The sequence below is a fragment of the Athene noctua genome, chromosome 15 (genome assembly GCF_965140245.1).
Source record: "Athene noctua chromosome 15, bAthNoc1.hap1.1, whole genome shotgun sequence".
In the NCBI taxonomy this organism is placed as follows: Eukaryota; Metazoa; Chordata; class Aves; order Strigiformes; family Strigidae; genus Athene; species Athene noctua.
The window spans coordinates 11,280,670-11,295,620 of record NC_134051.1 but is presented as its reverse complement, the minus strand read 5'-3'; the positions used below and the strand labels follow the sequence as shown (position 1 = coordinate 11,295,620).

Sequence of the window (14,951 nt, the reverse complement as noted above, 5' to 3'; positions counted from 1 at the left end):
AAGGTCATTTGGAGGAGGGTTTGGTACTTTGTATATGTTTTTGATGTATCTTCTCTAATGTAGTTTACTATGGTTGCCCCCTAGTTAGCAGTGGTTATCATTCCTAACCCCAACTGTGAATAGGTTTTTTTATCTGCAGAGTGCATATGCCAAGATGCTGCGCTCTCCTATCCTGGACACTACACTGAGTATCCCATTGCTGTTCAGAGCTGATTAAAACAAGGTCTGACCCTGTAACTAAACGCTGTCCTAGCTGCAGCCCCAGAGCGCTGTGAGAGCGGTGCTTGTCGGTAGGAGAGAGCACTCTGCAGGGCCGGGGTAGGTTACTGACTGCCTCGGGGTTAGCGGTGTCCTTTGATTCAGTTGCAGGGTCCCTCTCGGGTGTGTCCCGCGAGCGCCCGGAGAGGGGAGCAGGGCCGCTCCAACCCAAGCCGGCAGCTCCCTCTGCCTTCCCTCGCCGCGGCGGTGCCGCGGGCCCGCCCCTGCTGCCGGCCTGGGGCCTCCCTCCCGCCGCTCCCGGGGCCGGGCGGGCGGCGCTCTGCGCATGCGTCCGGGCCGCGGGCGCGCCTGGGAGAAGAGCCGGGCCGTCGGCGCGCGCGGAGGGGGGCGTGGCCGGGGTCGGGTTGGCGGGCGCCAGCCGGGGCGCGTGCGCGGCTTGGCCCAATCAGGCGGGGGGGGGGGCCCGCAGAGCACTTCGGGGTGCCGCGCGGTGCGTCGTGACGTCGCGTCGCCGTGACGTCGCGCCCGCCCCCGGGTGGGCGGGGCGGCCTGCGGGAGCGGGCGGGCCCTGGGGGTGGCGGGACGGCGGCGCGGGGCCTCGGGCGCGCGTGAGGGCGCGGCGGCGGCGCGGCCCGCAGGATGCCGGGGCTGGTGGTGTTCGGCAGGCGCTGGGCCATCGGCAGCGACGACTTCGTCCTCCCGGGGGCCTTCGAGCTCTTCGTCAGGCTGGTGTGGTAAGGCGGCGCGCGGGGCCGGCGCAGCCCGGCCGTCGGTCAGAGGCGCTCGCCGCCGCCTCGCCTCGGGGGCCTCTTCCAGGCGCGGCAGCCGCTCGCCGCCGGCACTGTCGGCCTCCTGCGGCTTGAGCGGCTCCCTCGGCCGCCAGCTGCGGCGTTGGCCCCTTCATCAGAAGCGTTGCATCAGCGGGGAGGAAAGCGGCGGTTTTGTGAAGGTTCCCTTGAGTCAGATAATCACGTAGCGTCATATAATCACTGCGCTGTCTTCTGTACGCGCGGAACCATAATCGCTCAGTTGTATTTAATCGCTGGCTAGCGCTAATGTCGTTTCGTTACTTCAAGAATTAATACGATGATTCTTTTGCTTAGATCGGCCTCCGTTATTTGGCACCTGCGGAAATGAGCAGTGCCCTAAAGGGTGTCTGTCGCTCGGTCTGCAGACGACTTTGTTGTAATTACTGCTGAGTATTCGTGCGGTCGTTTCATTCTGACAAATTCATTATATAACAACTCCCTTTCTATTAATGTTTGCGGAATGCTTTCATTAAGATAAAAACTATATATCAGGTGATCACTTTGCAGTATGCACTTTTCCCTTCCAACTGTAACTTTTATTATCTTTCTTCCGTGTAGGTGGATTGGAATTCTTGCTCTTTACACAGTTCATAAGGGGCAGTTTAACTGTCCTGGGGGAGGATTACTGCACAGCTACTTGCTCGTCCTCCTCATTCTCTTGGCTTCTATAATATGCGCTTTATCTGCGCTTGTATACGTCAGTATGCAAGGTAAACGGTTAATAATAATATTTTATATTTGCCTAGTAGGATTGTATTATAGATGGGTTTTTTAATCTGGAGTTGACATTAAAAAGATCAAATTCAAGTGCTCTTATGGTAGTCAAACTTGAGAAACTGTCAGCATTAATATATTTGCTCTAATAGTATTACCTCTGTTAGGAATCTAATATAATAAATGGATACAAGAGCTTAGTGCAGCTAATAGTGACATGTTCATTGCCATCGAGCATCTTAAAAACTCCCTCTGCATTCACCATTAATACATGACCTCTAATGGAACAGCTCAACCTATCTGACAGGAATTTAGGGGAATTTATTCAAAATCAATTTCTCATCTGAAGTACCATGTTAGCTTTGCCTTGCATAGGCATATTTAGTCATGTCTTGTGAAAGTTCATTAGCTGCCGTAGATTGCTTAGGAAAAAACACACACAGGAAAGTGATCCATATAAATGTCAAAACTAATGCAGTAAGTACTTTTAAATAGAGCAGGACTTACCACTTGAAGTGAATGGCTAAACAGAAGTAAGGACCCCAATGCAACTTTTAGTCATTTGTAGAAATGGTTCATTTTGGGTTAAAAAATGCTAGGAAAACTTTTCCTGGTGAGGCACCTCATTATCAAAGTGATGTTAGGAAGATTAATTTGAAATATATGTGAGGTCTCTGGAGTAATAGATGAGACCCCACAATTTCTAATATATTGGTTTCCACATCACATTGTAAATAAGAGAGTATTTAAATTATTTAAATGGAAAGATGCATAGAGAGTACATGAAGAGAAATTATGATAGACCAGAGATGTGGATAATAATCCTGTCCTTGAATCTAACCACTGGTTTTCCTGCAGTTTCCAGGGGAGGGAAAGGAAGATTAGCCAAGTTATGCTACTTATGTTTATATCAAAGTTGAGGAGGTGAGAGATGTAAATACCAGGGAGAAAAGAGCTGTTTGATATAAAAGTACATCTACAAGGCCATAATAACTAAAAAATTGAAGAATTCTGAGGCCGAATTTCCAAGAAAATTAAGGGTGAGATGTCTTGGACTGGGGTTATAGCGTGTGGATTTGGGAGCGCTGGTTCTTGCACCACCCCTTGCACTGTACTGACGTGGGGTTGGTGATGCCCGTGGTGATCCTGACTGGAGAACTCACACCCCGGGTTGTGGTGCTGGGAAAGAAGTTGTCTTCAGGGACCACAGTTCCATCTGACTGCATCTGTGTAAGCTTCTGTGCTGCTGCAGTGGCTACAACCCAGGAGTGGGAATAAGTGGCCACTGGATCAAGGGCTTTTTAAACAGCTTTGTCACTGGATATGAACCACAGCTTTGTAATTGGAAAATAGTTTCCAAAGGTTTTTTTTTTCTGCAGTGTTTTAAGCCTTGACAAATTACCCTGACTACACATGAGCACACACACCCCACCACCTCGTTACCCTGTGATCAGCAAACTGGTATAAGGAGTTGAGCTGGCCAAAAATCACTCCCTTTCTATTGCCTAAGAGTGTTGAAAGGGAGAGGTTCTTAATACACTAACAATACAGCAGATAGTCTTAAGAAGTATTTATCCGGGTAATAGTGCTACTTTTGTTTTCCTAAATAAAAATGTGAGTGAATTTATTATTTAGTGACTCAGTAAATAGAAGTTCATTGTAGTACAGCAAAGTAGCATCTAAAAATGAAATATTCGGCCGACTAAAAGCTAAATAAATGACCAGAAGTCATGAGGAACTGTAGGTGAGCCAGTGCTCCAGGATGCTGCCTTGGCTTCTGCTGGGCGCAGCACTACTGCTTCAAGTTCACTGCAGAACTGTCTCAGACTAGAGAGTGATTTGGGGTATTAGTAGAGTAGATTCTAAGAACCACAGCTCTTGTTGGTTTGCTTTTCTCAGCTTCAGTGATAGCTTTCCATTAGTATGAAAATATAGTTTCAATTAAGTTCCTTACTTCCTGTAAAGCTCAGAAAATTCATATATCCAGGTAGGACTTTATGTACTTAAGATGCATTTATGAACACTTCTTCTTTTAAATTTCCTGTCATTTCAGGAACAATATCTAATCCAGGCCCAAGAAAATCACTTCCCAAGCTACTTTATACTCGCCTACTTCTCTATTTGCCTGAACTCATCTGGGCTGTTTTGGGAGCTGTATGGGTGTCAGACAGCAGTGTGCACTGTGAGAAGACTGTGATAAATGTCATCATGGGGACAGTTATTGCAAGGTAGAGGTGCCTCCCCTCCAAATCTAAGCTTGATAGTGCACGTGAGATGGAAAATACTGCTGACGTGTTTTCTGTATGTATTTACTGAAGGCTTTTCCAGCAGTTGGAGACTTTGATATTTCTTATAAATTATTGTGGTTTCTCATAGAAGCATTTTCATTGTGGAAGGAGAAGAATTTTTAAATCTAGATAGCTAGAACAAGTTGATATCCTTCCCTAAACAAGTTTGAGCTACTTGCCTTGAGAGAGCACATGCTAGAGTGAAGGAAAGGAGGTGAAGATCAGAAAGGGTCAGAGGGATAGGTGGGAATGTAGAAAGCTGGGTAAGTGTGAAGAGGGTGGTAACTAGATCACTGGTAGTGAAAAATGGAGCCTTCACGCCTCTGGGTTACTATTTCTAAAGCACAGGGCTGTGAGTTTGAGTTTGGTGCCCTGTGTGAAATGAGCCGACGGCCTTGTTCTTGTGCCTAGGGCATTGAAAGCCCCATAACAAAATATGCACCCTTAAGACTGTAACATGGTGTTCATACAGTATTTCATACCTAACTGTTTTCTGTCAAGATCTATAGTTGTGTTTTCTTGCATACTTGTCAGAAGCATCTGGTTTCATGGACTTTTTATCTCACTTCTGTTTTGCAGCTGGGTTATCATCATCTTTACCATCATTGGAGTTGTAATTGTCTTTGATCCACTTGGGGGAAAAAAGACCTTTTACCTCACTGATAGTGTAAATCGGAACCTGGAAAGCAGCCAGTCAGGGCAGTTGCTGTATAACGTGAAGAACACAGCCACCAGAGTCTGGGAAAAAAGAATCAGGTTACTGTGTTGTTGTATTGTGCAAGATGATGATCATCGAGTGGCTTTTACGAGTATCGCAGAGCTTTTCCGCAACTACTTCTCAGTAAGATGGAAAGCTTTTTTTCTCTTTCGACTAGCTCTGAATGCAGACATTGCAACACACATGTACCTTTGTTCAGCCAGAGGTCCCTGCTACCCTGTGCCTTGAAATCAGGTTTTGAATATGCCACTTTCAAAATTAAAGGTGATTCTTGTACAAGGTTTACAGCACTGATTTTTCTCTCCCTTTAACAAAGGCTGTGAGAAAACAGCATTCTTTCTCCTTAGGTGAGTATCTAGTCAGGACAACAAGGGATTTTCTTTCCCTAAATTTATCAAGATCGAGGCATTTTTCCTACTGATGATGAGTAAGGACTTATACCCATAACAAAGAATCAGATTACTTTCTGACTATTAAAAAAATGAGCCCCACAGTATGTTACGGCAGTCTTTCCATTCTGAGCCACCTCTGAGCACATGCCAGACTAGAGCGTGCACATGCAGGAAGTTGCTTTTTGGCAACAGAGAGCAACTGCCAAATGGGAGTGGTGTTTGAGCTCTAGTTTATGTCACCTACTGCTTGGGCAGTCACAGTTCAATGTTGACTTTGAAGTCTGTTCATGATTTCAAGACTAACAGTTCTTGTTTATGAAGCAGTACTTGGGCATGCTGATTACAGCCTACTCAGTGGTTTATAGGCTAAAGGGTGTGAGTCACACAGAGATAACTGCCCCAGATAGTTGAATAAAAACCCTTCAGCCTTCTCCTGTGTAAAATCCTTCTTAGTTGTTCTCAGCATAGAGGACTTTTCGCATGGTGGTATAGAACAGTGATCAATAATGTCTGGACTTCTATTTGCTGTATGGCTGAGCAAGGACTCTGTCAGGGATCTTGTTAAGTGATGAACTTCAGGTGTAGAATTGTCATTGGTCTTACTGAAGAAAACATTCGATGTGTACAAAAGGGGTGGGAGGTTAGATGCTGCTGTGACCTATTTCTCCAATGCACGTTGTCTCTCAGTGAAATGTATTTACATAAACTGAAAAAATAGAATTCCATGTGCATTTTCTTATGAGAGTTTTGCCGTGTTGAGGTGTGGGATAGTTTTAAGCGCCCTTTTATTTCTTTGTACAGGACACTGATCTGGTGCCAAGTGACATAGCAGCTGGTTTGACTCTGCTCCATCAAGAGCAAGATAAAATGGAAAGTTGCCCAAAAGAGCCTGAGGAAGTCCTGTGTCATTCCCCATCATCCCTTGTGGTAAGATAGGGTCATTGCAGCCTCTGGCACAATTACTCTAAGAGGTGGTACCAGATCAAGTTGAAATGCAGTTCTTTGCACAAGGGTGTTTTGGTTTTGTTTGTTTAACAAGATTAAACACCACTGTAAAAATTCACAGCAGTTTATAAATACATGCAGTGAAGACATCTTGATGAGTTTGCAGTCAAAACATTTGTCTGCTTTTGTATAAGTAGAACTTATATGAATGGGGAAATAAGTACAAAAAAGAGCCATTTAGGACATTTGATTGTTGTTGAAGAGCTGGGAGAGAAAGGAAACAGAAAATTAGTATTTAGTATGTGCACAGAACTGAAAAGCTAGTCTTTTAGTATTGTGGTCTGTTTAAATTATGTCTACTGCAAATACCCAGACAAGATAAGAAGTAAAAACAGGTTACAGTTTGCTAATTTTTGCTAGTCCTTTATGGTAAAATGCCTTTGTAAATTATTTCACCTTCTCTGGTCTGTGTTTGATCAAAGTATGTTAATTCTACTTCAACCAATTTCTATCAAATTCCTTTTGAATCCAGCCAGTGTGATGGGGTCATGCTTACCAGAGAGGTCTGCTACAGGCTCTTTAGCCATTCCTTTGACATCCTTAATTAACATATTTGGAGTGAATGCCATGTTCAGTATTGAGCTTATTGGTGTATAAGTTTGGAAGAAACTAATTTAATGAGAGCTTTTCAAGGTCCTTTTGCTGCGTAGCTATGTAAATAAACAGGCTTATTCCTGGAATATCGGTGGCTATTTCTGATTCTTCTTAGACCTTGAGGTTTTCCTTTTGGGTAGTGCACATTTCATTTCACTAGTATGTGTTCAGGTTTTATTCTGGGGCTGCCTAACAGCCCTTTCTTGCTCTCCTTCCTTTTCTTTCCCCATGTCCTTTCAGACAGACGATTTGGATATCGAACTGGAGAATGCTGCTCACTACATGCTGTTCGCTGCAGCTGCTTATGGCTGGCCCTACTACATATACACCAACCCATTTACTGCCCTCTGTAAGCTCAGTGGTGACTGGTAGGTTCGATCACGAGCTTAAAAACGCATAACTTCCTTTTATTTAACTAGTGTTAGCAGACATAAAATAGTTTCAGTAGCAAAATTTTTGTTGCATTACTTTATATCACTCTTGGGAGTACATGAGCTTGACTGGTGGAGTTATCTTTCACAAATTGAAACATCAAAGTAGAAACAAAATTCTAACATCTTTCCACCCTCAGAAACAGATTAGCTTTTATTTCTTAAGATAAGTTTGTGATTGAGAGAGATAAAATTCTTTTAGCAAAATGACAAAGGAAGAATTGGAAATAAACCAAACATTTTAAATTGAGGCTTTTTAGAGCTACCTTTTGGGCACATGTATGTGTAGAAATAAGGATGTACCAACAGTTTTCCTTGTCTTAAAAGGATTAGCAAAAGTTACCTGTCCCTCCAGTCTCCATTTTTTTTATTCCCTTTTCTCCCTTTACTAAAAAAAATGTTTACAGTCAGTATTGAAGTATGCATAATGCTACGTAGGATTACTGTATATTTAAGTGACCACTGACATTTGTGACTGTAATCATAATTTTCTTAATTAGTACCATGACATTATTTAACCTACTGAAATAAAAATTACTTGGAAAAAAACCCAAATCACATAATACAGTGGATAAAACGTGAGATAAGCCTGCTGTACAGAATTTTTTTTAATTTCCCCTTTGCTTGTTTGTATTTTCTGTCATTGGCCTGTAGTCTTAAGAATTCTTTTCATATTGCATTGTTTACCCTGCTGATAGTCCTGTAGCAACAGTGTATTTGCCAGTCCTTGAGCTGAAAATGTATGGCATGCTGCTCAGGCAAAACCAGGTTTGTGGGCGGAGGTGACATCTTGTATCAGACTACTGGTATTACTGGGAAAAAAAATATATTAAAAAAATTTTTAAAAGAACATTTGATTCCTGGCAGAAATCATCTGCAAATGTAACTGAGTTTGATTCCTTGAAAGGAAACCTAAAAAATTTGAACATGAAAGTTTTTCTCTTCTGTGTTTGTTAGTTGCGGAAATAGACCAACAGATTCTGATATAACTGGCAGTGATCGTCATAACTTTCACTTTGGATCCATCCTAAAAATAACAGGACTGCAGTACAGAGACTTCATTCATATCAGTTTTCATAACAAGGTAAACAATCTGGACAGGCATTCAGCAAAAAAACTTAGTGATTAATTCAGTGAAAGCAAGGGGTGGAGTTTCTACTTTTGCCTTCAGCATTTATAACATGCAAGATGCAAAGCCAAATGAAAGCAGGCCCTGAAACATTCAGTTCTGATTTTTTTTTTCCTAATCTAAAGGAACAGCCACAAAACCATTGACATAAATCTGTCTCAGTATTGCAATAAAGACACTTGTAATAACTTGATAAGAAAATAATTCAGCTTCTTTCCATAATACAATAACGAGAGCTCAGTAAGAGAGCTTTCAGAAGGTGAGGACAAATATTTACTCTTATAAAAAGTTGATGTCTTTACTGATTACGTTTTTCCCCTCCAGATCTATGAGATTCCATTTTTTGTTGCTTTGGATCACAAAAAAGAAGCTATTGTGGTTGCAGTGAGAGGAACCTTGTCTTTTGAGGTATCATCCATCTGATCTGTATGATTAGCTTTGTAGAAATGGGTGAACTGTAGTGTCTAGAGGAAACTTTGTTACACGGGCACATGGGAAAACAACTCACTCTCAGGTATGAGTCTTCCAGGCTTAAGCTGTCAGCCCTCCTGTCCTTGGAGGGGTAATATTCCCTGTGCCACTGCGAGAGAGCATGGAGGGCAGGCAGAGGTAATTCCTTTTCACTGTGAGTGGAGGTGCATTTGTAATGTCTGTCTGTGCAGCTTGGAAATAGTTGCTGAAATCAGAATTGTGATTGCTGTGTATATTTGCCTGGGTGGTGGCTTATGGTGGCTTGTGTTCTGTTGCTTACAAACTTGGAGGTCAGCTTGGTGATGTCCCTGTGGCAGTGTGGAGTAGCAGAGCGGGACCCAAGAGCCGTGAAGCCCTGCAGAGGGCTCTGACAAAAGCTCTTGTTTACAGGACATTCTCACTGATCTGTCAGCGGATTGTGAAGACTTGACGCTGGAGGATGTTCTGGAGAACGGCTTTGTGCATAAGGTGTGTGCAGTCTGTAGCTGGTTTTAAATCATCTCAGCAGTAAGGAAACTCTGAACACATGTGATCCTTTAGTTAAATGGAAGAGTATTCTCCTTGTGAGATGGGTTGCACAAATTATTTCAGTGACTTGGTTGTTGCATCAAATACTGCCTCTGGAACTGCAAGGTAGAATTTGTAATCCTCTTGTCAGACTTTATGTCCTTATTAAACATTCCAAAAACTTTTATGGACAAGACCACTTGGTTATAACTAGACTTCTGTCAGGAGCATGTTAAAAGAAAAGACCAGCTCTGCAAAAAGAAAGTTTTTCTGTGATGGTGTTGTATTTAAAGTATACATGTATCCCACTTCAGATTGGATATACTCTTCTAACTAAATCCTGTCTTGTAGGGAATAACTCAAGCTGCAAATTACATCTATCGAAAGCTAATAAATGATGGAATTTTAAACCAGGCTTTCACAATTGCTCCAGTAAGTTACCTTTCAAATAATTTGGTTTGCCAGAAAAATTACTCAAAGCTTTTTCTGTGTCCGTCTATGTTTCAGACTTCTCTTTATGTCTGTAGGAATATAAACTTGTGATAGTTGGTCACAGTTTGGGTGGTGGAACAGCTTCTATATTGGCAATCATGCTCAGGAACTCTTTCCCAACATTAAGATGTTATGCGTTTTCTCCTCCAGGAGGACTCTTAAGGTAAGAGACTTACTTCTGCTATTTGATTCTGTGTCAAAGATGTAAAAATCTTCAAAGGAGTTGACAAATATGTTAGATGATAATTCTGGGCTGGACTGTGTTAGGAGTTTGTTTATACATTCTCCACCAGGATTAGATTTGCTCAATCTTGAATTACAGTCGAGTTCTTGGGGAAATAACAGAATGAAATCTATCTAGTGAATTCAGATAGTATAATTAGAGTTTAAAATAAATGCTTCAGAAAGAAAATGCTCACCTGCCTAGTCTAGCTTGGCCTGTTTGACATCCACACATGCTGTTACCAGCATTGAAGTTACTCTGTCATCTGCAGCAAGTAGGTCTGAAAGCTGACTGAAGAACTGACTGCAAATGCTGCTGCTGTTGCCACATACTTGTATTTTTATTGAATGATAAAGATCATCATAAAACTCAAGTGTGCGTATCTCTTTAGTGTATCTAAAGTGCATCTTTTTTTTTTTTTTAAGCAAATCACTGGCAGATTACACTAAGCATTTCATTGTTTCAGTCATTGTTGGAAAGGACCTTGTTGCAAGGTGAGATGGAAATATTTTTAAATTGATCTTTCAGGGACGTGTCAGATTGCAGAGGATAGGAGGTTTTGCTTTACTTTGTTCTACATGTGTTTATACAGGTTAAGTATGCCCAACATGGAGGATTTAAAGAGGAGAATAGTGAGAATTGTGGCAAACTGCAACAGACCCAAGGTAACTAAATGCAGTTCCTGGTTAAAAGTCAGTGGAATTGTTACCTGGGTTAAGCCCCAGCTTTAATGAAGTGACAATTGGTGTGTGTGTTTTTAATCTTAATGATGAGAGTTACAGTTGTGTTTTGGAACAAAAATTTGTTTTTAATTTGGCAACATTTGTGTTAGTCTCTTATCCTATAAAGCTGTCTTGTTGGAAATTAAGATTCAGAAAGACCTGGAAGATACCTGTGTGTAACATCCAAGACCTGAAACGATCTCTTTGCTAGATATGCTGATAAAGGAAACTATTAAAAAATGAAAATGGGGGGAAAAATCATCTAAAATTATTAAAAATCAGTAAGATTACTTCCTTTAATAACCATTTAGTATCAGTAAGTAAGTTCTTTTACTTACATTTTATCTTCGGAATCCATTTGGAAAGCAAACATTTTTCTGTTACAGTAGTAATTGCTTACCTCTTTTTACTGTTAGTGAAAACACAGTTTTAAAAGTGCTGAAACTGTGTGATGTTGGGCAAGATGATACTGGAGGTATAGGGGAGTGGCTTAAAGATTCAGAACTGCCATTTCTGAACAGCTAAAGTTAAATCTGCTTTACCCACAAGATTTCTGTGTAGTCCCAGGATGAGGAGTCATGTGGAGGGCCTGGGTGATGTTGTAAATACAGAATAAGATAACAGACGGTTAGAAGCTACGGGTGCAAGAAAACTTAAATCTGCAGAGCAGATTCCACACATTCGTCTGGTGAAGATCGTCATGTTTTCTGTAGTGTTACTAGTGACTTGGGTTAGATATCAGTGAAGTAGATATTACTGTGGGGAGAATTCAGTAAGGGATTTTCTCAAACAAGAAGTTTGGGGAGCATATGCATACAGTCATTTTTAATCTTTTCATTGTAGTTTCAGATGGTGTGTGTGCAAGCACACAACTAGAACAAGTCACTTGAAGAGATGCCAAACCTCAGTTCAGCTGTGTTTCTTTCTGATTCAGTACCAGATTTTGCTGCGGGGGTGTTGGTACGAAGTATTTGGAGGAGATCCAGATAACTTCCCAACTGAGCTGGATGGTAGAAACCAAGATGCCCTTACCCAGCCACTGCTGGCTGAGGAGAGTTTAATGGTTCATCGGTCACCTTCATACAATGCCCTTGAGGATGAGTCACACTTAAATTCACCACCTCAGTATCCTCACCTGTATCTTCCTGGAAAGATTATCCATGTTGTAGAAGAATCCAGCTCTAGGAGGTAAGTAGAATAATGAACACCCCTGTCCTGTTTTCCTAAAATCTTAAAGCTGTTTCTCACTTTGTAAGTACACGTGCCCAGCTTTGCATCTCATCTGCATCTCCAATACCCGTTTGTGGTTATGACACATTAAGCAGCCTTTCAGTTTTTACTCTGTGCCGCCCTGCTTCTTTCTGTTCCACTTCAGGCCCTGGAAACTTTCTCTTCATGCCTGCGTGCCTTATTCTGCCCAGACATTGCATGTGCTCAGGGGATGGTTTTAAACGAGATGACTGTGAGGTTCAGCTTTGGCAGGCTGCAGTTCCTGCCTGCAACTGTCTCATGTCCTGATAGGAGTGAAGTGATAACAAAATACCTCATTACTGAGTAGTCACATGAATATTGGCAATGAGAAAGAGGCAAATTACTGCCCATTACACCAGCCGGGCCAGACTGGAGAGGTGCAGTTGCCCCAGTGAGCAGAGTGCCCATGCAGCCTCTAGTTCCCTGTCCTTGGCTTCCTGCGTGCAGGAAGGTGAGACAAAGACAGCAGAAAAGCTGAAACTGCTGGAAGGGTGAGGATTGGGGTTTTGTTGGGGCAGTGTTGTGTTTACAGGTTTTTTGTTTGTGTTTCATTGATACTAGTTTTTTTAGACAAAACAACCTGGAACAGCCCACTAGCTAGGCAGTACTTGATATCCTCTCATTTCATTCCCAAATGGAAATAAGAGCATCTGTAACTTGCGTAAGACTGTCTTACAGGGGGGGAGGGAAAAATCTGTACTGTACAGAAGAGGGAAGAAAAGGGATGGAGAAGAAATCCACTTTTTTTTCCTCCTGTTCAGTAGATTAATATTTTATTTAAGCTTCACATCTTTAATGTTTAACAATATTGATACTGATTTTACAAGTTAGATGTTTTAACACTTGTGACCTGGCACGGTTTCTCAAGGGCTGCTCTTCTACCTTACTTTTGAGTTCATTTCTTTTCTTTCATTTACTCCACAGCACAGCAATTAATCATGTTTTTTCTTAATTGGACTAGCACACAAGAGTCCCCATCATGCACTGTTCTGTAAAATAAAATCCTAAATACATACACGCAGCCTTAAATCTAGTGTCTAGTCTCCTACTGCTGCCACTGTGACTTATTCCCTAAATGTGACATTAACCGTGTGAATGTGCAGTACTTAACCCCTCAGGCTCCTCCCCTGGTTCTTTGAGCAGGGTTGTTTGACAGCTGCTGTCACTGGTGCAGGGCGTAGCGCTGCCTCCAGGGACACTGCAGGCTGGGGCAGGTCAGAACCGCGCTCTGACCCCTGAGCAGGGTCTGGAGGCTCCAGGGGGCCTGTTCTGGGCTTGGCCTTGAGCTCCAGTTCTGGCAGTCTGAGCTGTTGTACGTGTGGTGTGTTTCTGGTTTTTTTAGGTTGTGCTCTTCAGATGTTAAATATACAGCAAGGTGGTCAACTGAAACAGTCTTCAGCAGCATTTTAATAAGTCCCAAGATGATCACAGACCACATGCCAGATGTTGTGCTCAGAGCTCTGGACAGTTTGTCTCAGGACCGTGGATCGTGTATTTCTTGTCGAACACGAGAATGTCACACCAACGTAGTATAACCACAGCTTGCAGATGAGCTGTGGGGGCTTTTTTTTTTTGCAGGTTTCAAGTATTCAGGACATGTTCCATGTTCATACCTAAGTGTATTTCAGTACTTCTCTGGTGTTGCATAAACAAGGGTCTTAAGGCCCTTGCTTCGGCAGTGACCTCAAGTAATGTTATGCTGGTTTAAGCACAGGGTCTGCATTTATGCTGAAGGTTGAGTTTTACAAAATGGAACAGTAAGACAAGTTCTAGCTAAGCCTGCACATGCTGGCACACAGGAGCTGAGGTGCCAGCTGAATCCTTGACCAGGGTGGGCGTGAGGACGGCTCGGCCAACACACTAGAGCAGAGCCCTGGCAGACCTTAAGAAAAACAAATCCAGTTCTGCTTCAGCGTCCCGTCACACCCCTGCCTCAGTGCCCTGTGACCTGTGCAAAGCCCGGCGGGTGTTGTGCGACAGGAGCACGGAGAGCAGGCGGGCAGGGCGCGGGGCTGCACCAGCTCAGCAGCCACAGCGGGGTAAGTGCGTGTCCGGGGGGGTGGGGGGAGCAGGCAGGTGCCCACGTGGTTGTTCCTCGGCCCTGCTGATCGATTGCACTATTTTTCTTACAGACTGGGGGGGGGAGTGTTGTGGTTAAAAGCTGCTTGGACATACATGTGCAATATTCTTTAATCTACCTGTCTTTTGTATTTGTTGATCCATATGACTACTTTTCTTGATTTTAAAGTGAAGTAATATTGTAACCACTTAATGAGAACAAAAAAATTTGTTCATGCTCTGGCATCATCTCTGTCACTAGCTCTAGCTCCAGCAGGAGCCCTGATCTAATTTTCCCAAAAAAATGTGTAACCAGTTGTACTGACTTTAAAAAAGTGGATTCTTTATTTCTAGTGTGCAGCCATTTTAACATTTGGTTTTGAAAGTGCAGCAGCATTTCCTATTAAAAAGTATTGATTGAAATAAGTACCATGATGTGATTGAGAATAACCATGTGGATGTTCCTGCTGTGGTATTTATTTACTATGGAGCTAAAATAAAATGAGCTCTAAAAGAAGTGTTGTCCTATGTTCAGGCACGCTGGGTGTGAGCCCCCTTCCAAGGTTACAGCTGCTGTGCAGGGGGAGTCCCCACCCCAGCGAAGGCCCAGCCCTGCTCCTCCCCGGGGAGGGGCAGCCTGGCTCTACCTTGAAAAGGAGGCATTGAAGCACAAACTTACTGCACCAGAGCCATGGTTTCACAAACTATTAAATTAACTAACTGCTTTTTAACTGGGTACTTCTGTTTGCATACACCAGTGTGAAACAGGTGTGGTTTTCCCTGGTTGTGTAGCTTTAAAACATCATTTGAGCTAGTAACACCGCAAATGCTCATGTCAGCCTCTGAAGAAACATTGCAAAGTACCATATTTAATTTTAGTTCTTAACATCAGGGCATCACTGAAAGAGCCTCTGGGGAGAGCCAAAGG

At 42.8% G+C, this 14,951-nt stretch overlaps 1 protein-coding gene across 2 annotated transcripts; it reads left to right on the top strand.

The window, feature by feature from the left end:
- The first annotated feature begins 779 nt into the window (after nucleotides 1–779).
- Nucleotides 780–14,764, top strand: DAGLB (diacylglycerol lipase beta). 2 transcript variants are annotated; one of them, XM_074919492.1, is made up of 15 exons: nucleotides 780–953; nucleotides 1,587–1,738; nucleotides 3,796–3,970; nucleotides 4,568–4,871; nucleotides 5,942–6,067; nucleotides 6,980–7,107; nucleotides 8,128–8,254; nucleotides 8,624–8,707; nucleotides 9,161–9,238; nucleotides 9,629–9,709; nucleotides 9,805–9,932; nucleotides 10,418–10,486; nucleotides 10,585–10,657; nucleotides 11,649–11,902; nucleotides 13,308–14,764. In XM_074919492.1, the coding sequence occupies exons 1-15, from the start codon at nucleotides 859–861 to the stop codon at nucleotides 13,498–13,500; spliced, it is 2,067 nt and encodes a 688-aa protein (XP_074775593.1). In that variant the 5' UTR covers nucleotides 780–858; the 3' UTR covers nucleotides 13,501–14,764. The 2 variants fall into 2 exon arrangements, with proteins under 2 accessions (XP_074775593.1, XP_074775594.1); XM_074919493.1 differs by having other exon boundaries at nucleotides 4,610–4,871; nucleotides 13,308–14,762.
- The last annotated feature ends 187 nt before the right edge of the window (nucleotides 14,765–14,951 follow it).

Coding starts and splice junctions, on each gene's coding strand:
- DAGLB (XM_074919492.1), top strand. CDS start 859: ATGCCGGGGCTGGTGGTGTTCGGCAGGCGCTGGGCCATCGGCAGCGAC. Junction 6,068..6,979: donor ATTCCCCATCATCCCTTGTG/GTAAGATAGGGT, acceptor ATGTCCTTTCAG/ACAGACGATTTGGATATCGA. Junction 9,239..9,628: donor AGAACGGCTTTGTGCATAAG/GTGTGTGCAGTC, acceptor CCTGTCTTGTAG/GGAATAACTCAAGCTGCAAA.